The sequence below is a fragment of the Oscarella lobularis genome, chromosome 1 (genome assembly GCF_947507565.1).
Source record: "Oscarella lobularis chromosome 1, ooOscLobu1.1, whole genome shotgun sequence".
In the NCBI taxonomy this organism is placed as follows: Eukaryota; Metazoa; Porifera; class Homoscleromorpha; order Homosclerophorida; family Oscarellidae; genus Oscarella; species Oscarella lobularis.
Window position 1 is genome coordinate 5,388,632 of NC_089175.1, and position 13,070 is coordinate 5,401,701.

A 13,070-nucleotide genomic window follows, 5' to 3' on the forward strand; every position below is an offset into this window, starting at 1 on the left:
TGCATGCAACGGAGAGTAAGTAAAGCTACCACTGTCATTTCACCTGCACTTATCAAAATATCACTAGCTGCAGATTAATTTGCAGTCACCCGACAGCTCAATGATGGCTTCTATGATGTCAAGTAAATTTTCAAAGCCTGCTACGAGAATAGTATTTTTTACGAGACAATTTCTATGGTGGGTTGTTTTCTCCAACTCCAGAACGCTGACGTTCTGTCTAATAACAAGTCCAATGGTGTTTACACCAGGATAGTGATGTAGAAATTGCTTTGACACGGCGCCGCCATACGTCAAGACGAGAATAGTTTTCTTGCTATTCAGACGCATTCCGGCAGATACATTGAAAATTTCGTCTTTCACTTTTAGGAGAGCCTCTTCAGTTCTTGTTTCACCTCCTAAATAAGGTATACTTAGGATAAGAGTTTTAAGTTTGTTCGGTGTCGTATGATTGTTAGCAAAGGTTTTGAAGTTCGTTACCACATGCACGTGAGAAGAATACGCTATCAACGCCAACCTGGTGATATCTCTACCAATACAGCTGCTACTGAAGTGGCACTGATTTGTGAGAAGGTTATCCAACGCATATTTAACTTTGCCGAAGTCGGTTCGACTTATGCTTGCGGAAGAGTCGACGACGACGACGAAGTCGCGAGGCATGCAGTTGCAGATTTCCTGATGCACACGGACAGCTGCACTGAGGGTAGCTACGCTTGACAACGCATCCCGCAAGTTTCTCCGCTTCTTTCACGATTTTTTTAATGCTGCTTAAAAAGGGATTGGGTCCGGCAAAACCCGGAGCTGGTTTGTGGAAGTTGGAACCCATAGCGGCATAAAGACGTAAGACATTAACGGCGCTAGCAGTAGTGCTGTCCAAACCTGCCAGAGAGAGAGAGAGAGAGAGAGAAAAACAATCACAAGACGCGCTGCCGCGGAAATTACAGTTTGCTTTTCTGGTTTCACAGAGACTCGGACAATTCGAACCGGGAACGGTTACAGTTCTCTTGCGCTCTTGGATTCCTCGCGATCGGCTCGACCGGCAGAAGGTGTCTATCTCAAGCTTGGTCGGCGACTGGGCCCACTGAGACCACGGAGACACTTGACAGGGAGGCAAAAAGGGATTGCATCGACTGCCTAAACGCTTTCGTCCGAACGTTGTCCGGCACAGGGTTTGTAAGCTGAGAGCGTTGGTGATGCTGAGAACAGCAAAGAGAGCAACGAAGCCGCTCAACTTCATACTGAATTGATCTTCGGTGAATTCTTCGAAAGGGCTGTACGTTTTGCTGCAAAGAGGAAACGAGCGCTCACTTATATGCGGGAGGCGAATGGAGCCAATCGCAAGTTAGAGTTGGCGTGATCTTGAACACAGTGTACACGTACACGGTAATCCTATCCGGGAAATCACTCTGAGGCAGATGCCTCGTTTCTCTTACGAATTTAGTAAAGCAACTCGACCAAAAGTGTTTCGCCGACGTCCCAATTGTCGATGAAGGTTTACTGAGAGCAAGAGACTTCTCCGAGAAGCGATTCCTTCTTGTCAAGTGTCGATCTATTTTGTACGCCCCCACACAAGTCGCTCGAAGCCTCCCAAGACGAGCATGCGACGGTCGAAAATCGTGTGATAGGCGACGATTTGCTTCCCGTTGGCATCGAACCTATCCCTAATCGCGGATCAGAAATGAGCCTACATAGGTCTAGCTTTGATTCCCGAGTCTCAGTTCGCTCCGCTTTATGGCGTTCAGTCGGCTACGCAGTGGCTTTGGTGCCGCGCTCTGCACGAAGATCTTCGCAGACGGGTGTACACGAGCATGGTATCCACTGTATATACACAAGTTGGTCAACTCAAAAGTTCAAACTGGCTGGCTTTATCTAAGGACCGAATCAGATGACACTCTATCTTACCTTACTATGGGAAGGCCGAGTCCATGAAGAAGTGATCTTGTTTGGGGGAGGCTTGCACGTTCGCAGTCTCTCCTTTAAAGGTTACGGTCCTTTTCACGACAGGGCAAGATTCACTCAATGTTACTCTGACATTGAAGAATGGAATGGAAGAGTATGTCACGGAAGAATAAGTTTTATTGCTAGAGAACATTCTGGCGGCTAAAGTTACTTTGAAGAGTTGCTTTCAACAAAATCGCTAAATATCGATCAATTCGTGATTTGACAGGAAATTGCGAGAATTTAAGAACGTTAGATCTATATAGGGCAAGCTCCTACCGTCTGTTTCTTGTCGGCCAGAATTGCCGCGACCTCGAAGAGATCGACGTGCATGCATATGGGCTGGGCGTAAGCTTTATCTTTGCGTCTTATTCGTCTTTGCGCACGTTTGTTTTAATAGAAGCGGGTTTGACTCATCGCCTGATTGCCTTCAAGCCTTCTTTCAAAATTGCAGAAAAAGTTTTTCTCACAGTCGTCCGGTATCAATGTTAGATATACTGTATGTATCTCAACGCACATTGCGATACTAGTCGCGTTTGATGATGAGAATCATGTCGAATGACGATTTGCTCGCTTCGGCCAAATACTTCCCTCTACTTGAACAGGTTGACGTTCTAGAAGATGATGAAGTTACGGTTGAATCGAGTCAATGAACCTAGTAGACTCAAGGTATAAGTAGGAGTCTGGTCTCAGTAGGTCTTACTCTCGATTGTCCAGACTGCATGTTGTCGTTGGGCGTAGCTCGTCTGTAAAGTAGGTCTCAGAAAGGGTTCACATGGTCTCGGTAGATATCAGTGGGGGTCTCATCAGTTAATTGGGGTCTCAGGGGTATCTGTCAGTAGGTATCAGTTAGGGTATCGAACTCCCTGTATGAACACCATGCACGGCGCACCAGTAGTACGGAGTCTGTTCTAATGCCTGTATTAGTACCCTAGAAGGCGACGTGCATCATGTAGTATTTATGCGTGCATGTTTCCGTGCGAATGTTTTCTGTTTACCATCGGTTGTTTGCTTAAATAGCGAATGCACACGCGCCACTATCTCTCATCGGCGTCATTCTGTGAGAACATTTCCTGTGTACTTCCTTGTTGAATTCGGCTAAAAGGTGAGTATTTGCCAGATTGGTTTACAGGTCCACCCACTTCCCGCGCGACCGAGACACTTGAGACGATCTTAAAATATTCAACAGTGATCTCTATCTATAATGACGCGTTGCAACACAAGCGCGCTGCTATAACCCAGAGAAATAGAGCAACGAAGTCAGTTGACTTCGGCGACTGCTGGCGAGCGCACTTCAGTAAAAATCGAAAGCTATACCAATCATGGCATGCTCCGTTCTTCTTCTCGTTGCCATCATTTCAGTTGTTCAAGGTAGGCATCATTCTTACTAATTAAACTAACAGCAGCATACGGATCTTCTAGTATGCGTGCCAAAGTTATATTAGTAACTGCATGACGGTTCGCTGCGCCCTCATCGTGGATACTGTATAAGGAAAAAACGAAGAGTTTTTTCCTTCTAGCGGGTAAAAGGATTCGCATGAACGATACTTGGTTGGTAACTTTAATCGGAAATACAGAACATATCGAAACGAATAAATTAATAGTGTGACGCACATCGCAAACGCGAATCACCAAAGATCTCCTAAGCCATAATGTCATGCACCATCCATGGTTATATGATTGTTTCTAGGGAATGTTTTGGATGAAAAGAAAGTGGAATTCGAAATGACAGACACTGACGTTCATAAAGAAATATCTCCAGAAACGTTGATCAAATTGAAAGAGATTGGTTTCAATGTGACCGTCATCGTCGCCGCGTATTTGGCAAGCGACGGAACGAGACAGGACGTCAAAAAACTAATCTACGAAAGAGAGAGCACGCACGATTTGTTTATAGAACATCTCACCGAAGTTCACAATGACGTTCCAGAAATCATCACCGAAGCGGAAGTGGACAGGATGGTACAAAAACAAGAAGAAAATCCACTGTCTTTTACCGATGAAAACGCCCTTGTTGCGCCCACAAGCCTTATTCTAAAAATCGAAGTTGATCTTGAACCCTCGCAAGATTTGGCGTTCATTTTTGACAAGAGCAGTACGAAGAGCGGAGAACGACAAAAAAGATGGGGTTGGGCCAAAAGAACGTACAAGAAAGCCAGAGACACCTACGTCGTCGTCAGAGAAGGTTGGAGAAAGGTGAAGAAGATTTGGGGAAGGAAGTAACCGCGGTAACTATCGCGAGACCACTGCACGGCTAACTGAGTTGTTGCTCAGTCTGTTCTTCTGCCTGCATGCATGTCTGTCTGCCTGCCTGCCTGCCTGCCTGCCTGCCTGCCTGTTGTAGATTAAAAGATTATCTCCGTCTGCAAAAGACCGTAACTGGCTCGCCCGTTGCTCTCACTCTCTGCAGAAATTTATTAATCCTGAAATAACTGTTTTAACGTTTCGTTTTTCGTGATGATGCAGATAGTAGCATCGGTGAAATTGACGTTGACATTTTCTTAGGCTTCTACTTTAAAGAGCGAATTGCTGCTCCTCGCAATAATGGAGCGTTTATGCCAATTTCGTGTCATTCCCCGAACACAAGGGCGCGCGCGGGCGAAGCCCGCGCGCGCCCTGGTGGGAGGGGCTCTCAAACGTGATCGGCCAAAATCGGAAAGTGTCTGTCTGTCTGTCTGTCTGTCTGTCTGTCGGTAACGCTCACGTCACAATCGCTCTTAGGCCAATCACACACAAAGGTGCCTTTATGACATCACATTCATTGTGATGTCATAGTCTCCCGTATTTTGAACAAATGCAACCAGAAAGGTGACGTCACAGTAGATAGATAGTAACCCCGGATTGTGTACAAAGTTTTCAGGAACGAGTGCGTAGGTAGGCATACATAGGCTACTATTCAACACAACTGGCACATACAAATGAGCTTTATTAGTAACGTTATTAGTCGAGGGAACACAGTAAAGGAGCACGGTTTGTCGTGCTGCGAGCAGAGCTTGCAGCACGCAAACCCAACTGCAAGCTGATAACGTGCCCCTAAGACGATCATGGCCAGGAAGCTCTGTGCCACCTTTACTCTACAGGTGAATCGCTCTTTTGATATATAAATGGAACACCCTAAATCTGTTGAGTAAAGGCATTGCCACTAGGTGTCCCATTCCCATTTTTACAGAAGTATATATTTTCGGGCAGATAAATGTAAGCACGCCGTGTTAGGCAATGAGGCCCATGATGCACATACAGGGACTAATAGAGATTGGACACCGTGCTAAGGGCAGAGATATAAAAGTGCACATCTTCTAAGGGTGTTCGGGGATCACATGACGGCCAACAACGGGCCATCATTATCTAGTTGTAGAGCAGACCAGATTATTCTAGAATCGGTGATTATAGTGTGGCTAGTAGAGCTAGTCTCTCTCCGACGATATGAAATCGCGGTACCAAAAAAGGTTTCATTCATTCATGGCTGTACGCACGTAAAAAAGGTGGTTACTTATCAGCGTTTGCCTTGCAGAAATACGAGTACGTGGGCTTTGTGACGTCAAACGCAAGTGTATGGTAGGCCTAAGAGAGCATGCGCACATCTACGCGGTAGTCAACCGACTAGACCAAGCCTCACACCAAGTAGCTAGCAAAGTAGCTAGCCATGGAGAGCCACTCCGAGGGCCACTCCGAGTCGGAAGACGAACAATGGGAAGATGACGACTCGATTCGTAGCTCCATAAGTACTGCGAACGACGACAGCTCCTCTTCCAGCGACGAAACGCCGACTCGCCCCACCTTCGACCTCATCTACCATCACCTCAACATTCGGTAGGTGACGCATCGACTTTTTCTGTCACATCGCCCTGTATTTGTCTCAGGTACGAAAACGTGTTGAGGGATTACGAAGAAGACCAAGTCGTCCTCGTCGACGGCGACTGCCTTCTATTAGAAGCGTTCACCGATCGCACGTTGGACTGGGACCACGGAGGACAATATCTTCATCTGACATATCTCGTCGAAAAGACGCTGAACGGCTTCCGACGAAAGAACGCTCGGGTGCACGTCGTCTTCTTTCGACTCATGGAATCCGCGTGGTCGTCGTCGACGGGAGGCGACCTATCCTGCCTTCTCGCGCGCAAAGCCGTTATTCGACATCTAAAGCAGAGTACCGACCTTTCGATTGTTGATCGGTTCGAGAGCTTTATGAGCGAAGACTGGGAAGAGTTCGTTAGACGAGACCCGCCTTGTTTTGTCGTCACGTCGGATAAGCCGTTCGGTGACGTGTCGTCGTCGGAACGCGACTGGTGTCGTTTGCTCCTCGAAAATTTCAAACTTCCGCTCTCCGCGTTTCTTGTCGACTGCCAGCGCATGGAAGTCGACTGCGTGTTTTTGGCGGGGCTCCAGTTCAAAGTGAATCAGACGTACGCCTTCCGGTGCTGCTTTAGTCCGAGCATGAAAAAAGACATAGAAGAGGTGAGACTTTTTTGCGTCATCCTGCCCACGTCACGTGTGTGAAACAGGTGAGACAAACGTTGACGGAACCAACTCTGACGCACCTACGGTCTTTGCACTCTCGAGATCAGCAGGCAGAGGTTTCTTATAAATGTTTCTCCATTATTATTTGAAGGGGTTTTTTTTTTTTGAAACGGCAAGAGTCAAGCGGCGTTTGAGAAATTTTTCTCTGCAAACGTCAAGCGATTCATCGAGTCAGTAGGTAGCGATTTCCGATTGATTCTTTTTGGAATTGCATCCGCGTACATTCTTCACGTAAACTTCAGCGAGAAATGAGACGAATTACTGAAGCTTGTGTCTGTATAGACCACGCCCGAGCAGATCAGTCTAGTCCAACTCTTCATCTTGCACGCTGGTCTCATAGATCTTCTCCCATTGCGAGATCGATGCCAAGTGCTTAGACGCGGATTTGATCAAAGTTCGGACATTAGGAAAGAAACGGCTCAATTTCTTGAAAAAGTGACGTCTCTACTGCATTGCTCTGATGTTGTACACTTCAGTTTCGTTTTAGATGATAGAGCTTATTTGCTTTGGCGAGGGCCACGTCACAGCGCTAAAAATGGATTTTCCTAAATCCCGGAAGCAGTTTGCTGACTTGATGGACGGGAGGCTTTTCTGCCAATTGGTCTGGCGCTTTAGAACGTCTCCAGTGTTGATATCAGATGCAATATCACGCGTTTTTCAAGGTTGCTTGTGTCTCACCTTTGTCTGGTGCATTCTCACTAACACGCATTGAATCTATAGGCTCTGATTTGGCCTTGACATCGAAGCGCCTCTTGGCCTTGTGGGACGTCGTGTGCGCAGTGTCCTCGTCCCAAGGCCTTGATCTTCCTCTTTGGCCTCTCGTCTCATCGTCGAAGAACGACTGCACAGGCATTTCGATGAGTGAGCCCAGACACAGCATCTCCCCACGTTCAGGTACCAACTAGCCAGTAGATGCATGCATACATAGACGTGCACTGCATAGAATTTTTGTTGCACGAAATCAGCTTTATGTCATATGACATTTACGTTGGAGAAATGAAGCGGACTCTGAACTACGGAAGAGACGACTGTTTCACACAAAGCGACGTCAGGTGGAGGAGTACTTTTGTTGATGGTCATGCGCAAGCCTCTCAATTAAACCGTTTAGTCCCATAGCTCAAGACGACTCCTCGGAGGAAACCAAGGGTCTCTATCGTCCAGAATTTCACTGGCATTCTGGAAAAGTCATACAAGGCGGTATACGCGTGCACGAGACATAGGATATGTCTAGAGTACGGAAACGGTTATTGATTAGGAATGGGAGCGCTTCCGACTTTCTTAAAGAAAACGACCTATTCTCAAGATCAAACGAAGTACAAACGGTTTTTGCAGGATTATTCTACGTCGTTAGTGGGAGGAGCAATTCTGAACGCGGATCCTCTCTTGTACAGAGACCAAAGCAAGCAAAGCGTCAAGCCTGTTGTATGCAACTGCAGTGTTTTATTTTTACATCACTAAAAGTATTTACCTTCTGTATATAGAAACAATCTGCTAAAATCAGAAAAATCATAGCGGAAAATGAAGAAAGAAAGAAAAGTATTCTATGATTTACTTTTGTTTCTTTAGTAAACAACAACTTATTCTTTGCCTTGAAGAAGAGAAAGTTGATCGTGAACTGGAAAAATTTGACACGCTTTTCGGAAGACGGTCGTCGTCTTCTGCAAAAGGACAACTGAGCGAACTCGATGCTTTCATAAAAAAGACACATCCGGACGTTCAATTTAAAGCGAGAGAAAGAAAATTTGATTTATGTCGAAGAGAACTAGGTAAGGTGTTTTGTCTTCGCGCGCGTTCATTAGTGACTGGCAATAATTTTATATAAAGAAAGCTGTCTTTCTTCGAATGAACAGCGTATTTTTTGGAAAGTTCGTCTTTTAATGGCAATTCATTCTCTCGTGGATGAGCATCGCTTAATCATTGATAAGAAGTTAAGGCGAAGCATCGTAAAGGAGCTAAAGCAACTCGGATTTCCATCCAATGCTGCTATGATCGAAAAAGAACTAGCAGATAAACAATCAGTTCTCAAAGTTTGTCGATTGTATTTATCTTAAGACTGTGGCTCTTTGGACAAAAGAACCGCTTCTTATTACAGTTATTTATTTATTTAGGAGAGCAATGAAGAGGTGTCTGCTGATGAAGGCTACTTTCGATTTCAGCTTTTGAACATGGGCCATCTGATGCAAAGTGAAGCGAAACTTCTGCCTGATCCTAGAGTCAAAGAGTTCATACCAGATAATTGGCAGGTATGCGGTCGTTCCGTGGAAATTTAATTTTTAGCTGTACACGTACGTGTTTTGTGTGTAGAGAGAAGTCATGGATGTTGTCGACAAGAACGAATCGGTGATCGTTTCGGCTCCGACGTCATCTGGAAAAACTTTCATATCCTTCTACTGCATGGAGAAGGTCACTCGATCATGTTTCTTTCGTTGCAGATGTGATGCTTCGCTGCATGTATACAGGTCCTTCGTTCTGGTCCCGATGGCATTCTTGTTTACGTTTCGCCGACGAAAGCTCTCGTGAATCAAGTGGCAGCAACCATTTACGCTCAATTCGCTCACAGGAAAACAGACCTGCCCACGGGAAGAACCCTTTGCGGGGTCTTCACTCGAGACTATCGCTTGCAGCCGTATAATTGTCAGGTATGGAAACTGGTATTGTTCTGCGTGTGCGTATTTGTTTATATTTAGATACTTGTTACTGTTCCTGAGGTATTCGACATCTTCCTGCTTTCCACGAGTTCTCAAAAATGGGTCCGTAACTTAAAATACGTCATCTTCGACGAGGTATAATTGAATCGACTCGTGGCTGCATTGAAATGGCTTGGCACTTGGCAGATTCACTGTTTGAGCCAAGAGGGTCGCGGTAAGGTTTGGGAGCGTCTGCTCTTGCTTGTTCCCTGTCCTTTTCTTGCACTATCCGCGACCATCGGCAATCCGGAAGGATTTCAGCGGTCAGCTCTTTTCTGATTTGTTAATTCATGCAATCGATACATTTTCATGATCTTAAGATGGATTCAAATTGTTCAGCGTGCGAAAAGAGGCGTGTCGTCTAGAGTTCGTCTTGGTTAGGAATTTCGCGTATTTGATGCACACAAAGCGCAAGTGACATTCTCCTCCTTTCTGTGACAGTGATTCACAAAGCGTCCGATCGATACTCGTACTTGCAGAAGCATATTGCTGTGCCGGAGAAGAGCAAGTCGTTCTCCACCGACCTAATTCCGATTCATCCGGCATCGGGTGTTGCCTTTGGCCGAGTATGCATGCGACGGCATGCATGTGCCCAGAATTGACTCCTAAGAGTCTTTCACGCTTTTTTTGTTTTTTCAGATAGTTCAGTCCGGTTTTCCCGAAGATTACACGATGTCAACTGCCGAGTCACTGCGTCTTTACGACGAATTGCGAAAATTGTTTCCCGACAATCCTTCTCTCGCGGTGTGATGCGCGTGCATGTCGCTCGTGAATCGCTTTTTAACCAATGCGTATAGGCAAACGATCCTGAATTGTTCTTTCGCGGTGAACAAATCGTTCGTCGAAGTGGTGCCAAGAAATTCGAGGAAGAACTGAAACACTTCGTCGAAGAGATGTCAAGACTGTCGCCTGAGAGGGAAAAGGTGCATGATATCATGCCTTTGCATGCATGCCAGCCATGCATTTATTGTTGTTTGCCTATGTGTACACAGATTCAGGAGCTATTGCACTCCTTGCATCCTTCTAGCGAGCAGCGCGAAGCAGCGGAGGAAAATTGCTCATTCCAAGTTCTCGATGACAATATTAGCAAGCTACTTATGAAGCTGAACGAAGAAGACAAGCTTCCTGTTATTGTTTTCTGGTACTCCAGCGCGCGTTGCGTATATAGTCATGCATGCAACGACGCGTTTCGTTTCAGCCTCGACAGGGTCGGTTGCGAGATTTAATTTAGTGGAAACGATTGTCGACTACTTGTCTTTCATGGAAGAAATGTCAGAACCAGCTGGCGCAAGATCGCTCAAAGCAGAAAATCGACGCCGCAAGGAGGAGAAAAAGAAGCGAAAGAGAGAAGAAAAGCAGAAGTGCACTAAACCTATTTTTCTGCATGCATGCTATACTGTAATATACGTTTCTGTCATACAGTCGTCTCCTTCGAGGCAAGAAGAAGAGAGAGGAACGCGACGATCCCGACGAATCGGCTTCAAGTTCTACGCCGGATGCCTTAGATGAATACGATCCGCGCCGGTGCAAAAAGGAGTTCTCCTTTTTCAATTGGACGAAAGCGTTTACCTCAAGGGTACAGGCAGGCGTACGCTTTGAATCGTATTTTACTTCATTTCGTTGTTTTTTTGGGCATGCGTGAATAAGGATTTTGCTAATCTTCAGAGAAAATATTTGCGCTACTCTCGGAACACGTGGTTCAAAGAGGCGATACAGCGAGGCGTCGGTTGTCATCACGCCGGAATGGCTACAAAAGAAAGGCAATTGACGGAAAAGCTTTTCCGCGAAGGCGCAATCAAAGTAAAGCGATTCCTTTTGTACAATCCGTGGTAAAGAGATGCAGTGCAGGTTGTGGTAGCGACCAGCACTCTAGCTCTCGGCGTTCACATGCCATGTAGAACTGTAGTGTTTGCTGGCGACTCGCCTTTTCTCGACAGCCTCGGCTTTCGTCAGGTGAGAAAAAGGGTGCGAGAGCCTGCATGTTTGATAATTGAGAGTTTTCGTGGCAGATGAGCGGTCGAGCCGGTCGTCGCGGGTTTGATTCTATTGGCAATATCGTTTTCTTCGGAGTACCTTGGAAGAAGATCTGTCAGCTAATGACGACGGGAGTTCCGTCTTTGCGCAGCAGTGGGACGCTCGATTTTAACACCATTCTTCGCCTGGTAACTTTTGAAATGCTATCGCCTTTTTCTGAGGAAGACCAAGAAAAGGTGCTCGCCTCTTGGTATATTGAGGATTTGTTACGCAACTGCTGGCGGATAGGGGCTATCTTTTCTAAGAAACGCAATGGCCGTTCACGAGACTCCAGAGCTAAAGATGCTTCAAAAGCACTTTTATGTTCTGGCTATCGAATATCTCAGAACAAAGGTACATATGGCAATGATACCATGCTTTGATTAATCTATACATGTAACACTTGCAGAGCTTTCTTAGTCCTTTGGGAGAACCAATACATCTGGCAGGACTTGTAATACATTTGAACTACGTTGACCCCCAGAATTTCTTGGCTGTAAGTTTTCTCGAGATGGGTCTCTTTAGTGATATTATTGAAGCAGACGGCCACAGTAAGCGTAAACGTAAGTTACTTTTTTCTTTAATTAAAATTTAAGTAGATGAAAAACTCTCCGAAGCAACCCTACGACGCTTGGTGCACGTTCTGGCTTATCTGTTTGTTCATGCATCCGCCAAAGAGTGCCACGACCGCCACAACCACGGAAAAAAAGGATCTCCATGTGAAGTAAGTTGAGATGTCTATTTGTTGCGCTGTATTGATGCATGGACGTAGATCATCCTGCCGCCGCCTGACGACAATATTCAGGATTTTATTGACAGACACAACGACGAAGTGATTGAAATTTCGACACGCTATATTGCGTCCGTTGCGCCCTCTGAAGAAGGCAAAGCCGAGCTTTCTCTATCGAAGATAGGTTTACTCACTTTCTAATTATATGTATGCGTCAATAATACTCGGCGGTTGCACGTAGAATTTGGCTTTGACTCCAAGGAAGCAAATTCTGAATGGAATGGGCTTTTGTCTCATTTTCGTAGCGACACAGAGCACTGTCAGGTACAGTGAGACAATTGTAATATACTTTACACAGTTGTATGTCTTCGTAGTTTCTATATCTTTTGATCGTTTTTTTTGTAGATCCGGCTACCTTTCTATTCTCTATCTGGTGACCGTGGAAAATGCGGTGCTGACAATTTGCATTACGTCAAAGAGTTTTTTGGCGTGAGGATTTTCGCGCATTGTCTCTCCAACAACATTTAAATTTTGTGCTTTGTTGCAGGTTATGTCAGACAACTTGCCTCTTCTTGAAACGATTCCCGCTGTGCCTTACAGTTCTTACGTGCTTGATTTTTTTAAGAACGAACAAGCTAGAGCGCTAGAAGAATGGAGCGGGTTAGCTTACGTTAGCGTCTTATAACGTACCGGTATCAAAAACGCTGTGCTCTATATAGATTGACGTCTGGTGATCTTTTCAGAGGGCTCCAGGATTTCTATTATTGCACAAGGGCGATGAGGTTTGTTTCAAGACATCTCTGACACAGCGTTTAGCTTTGTCTTTTGTATAGCGTTGCACTTGGCAAGCTTGAAGGGCATGACTGCAGCAAGTTGTTTCCGGCCTTTGATCAACTTGCTAACGCCTTTGGCAGTAAGTTTTCAAAAGCCTATAAGTTCCAACTGTAGAGAAGCCTAACTTGTTTGTGTGAGCTTTTTGAGGTTCTATTGAAGAAAAGCTGCCACGTATTGTTGTAGTAGTGTATTTCAGGTTAAACTAGTGGTAGGCAGAACTGAATGAAAAAATAATCCTAAAACAAAGCACTTGCGGAGGTGAAAATTGCTTTGGCTGCACCTCACCCTTCGTCGTTGCCAAAGCAGCGAAAGCATCGCGTTCTCTTTTAGCCTCGCTGGCCAGCTCCTCCCCG

At 45.5% G+C, this 13,070-nt stretch overlaps 2 protein-coding genes across 2 annotated transcripts; both read left to right on the forward strand.

Moving 5' to 3' along the window:
• Positions 1-1,443: 1,443 nt before the first annotated feature.
• LOC136199554 (uncharacterized) lies at positions 1,444-4,302 on the forward strand. Its single transcript, XM_065989778.1, has 3 exons — positions 1,444-2,283; positions 2,336-3,306; positions 3,626-4,302. Exons 2-3 carry the CDS (start codon positions 3,258-3,260, stop codon positions 4,156-4,158), a joined length of 582 nt encoding a protein of 193 aa, XP_065845850.1. The 5' UTR covers positions 1,444-2,283; positions 2,336-3,257; the 3' UTR covers positions 4,159-4,302.
• Positions 4,303-5,551: 1,249 nt separating this feature from the next.
• LOC136193814 (probable ATP-dependent RNA helicase DDX60) lies at positions 5,552-12,928 on the forward strand. The gene is made up of 37 exons (XM_065982838.1): positions 5,552-5,745; positions 5,796-6,390; positions 6,438-6,509; positions 6,571-6,684; positions 6,736-6,888; positions 6,941-7,115; positions 7,174-7,347; positions 7,397-7,505; positions 7,562-7,650; positions 7,709-7,875; positions 7,935-7,989; positions 8,049-8,219; positions 8,278-8,480; positions 8,562-8,696; positions 8,758-8,856; positions 8,913-9,092; positions 9,141-9,236; positions 9,288-9,403; positions 9,461-9,516; positions 9,582-9,706; positions 9,780-9,884; positions 9,938-10,063; positions 10,133-10,289; positions 10,372-10,501; positions 10,563-10,716; positions 10,788-10,940; positions 10,989-11,093; positions 11,150-11,350; positions 11,403-11,507; positions 11,563-11,704; positions 11,753-11,877; positions 11,926-12,067; positions 12,125-12,207; positions 12,289-12,372; positions 12,431-12,543; positions 12,603-12,665; positions 12,717-12,928. Exons 1-37 carry the CDS (start codon positions 5,579-5,581, stop codon positions 12,829-12,831), a joined length of 5,154 nt encoding a protein of 1,717 aa, XP_065838910.1. The 5' UTR covers positions 5,552-5,578; the 3' UTR covers positions 12,832-12,928.
• The last annotated feature ends 142 nt before the right edge of the window (positions 12,929-13,070 follow it).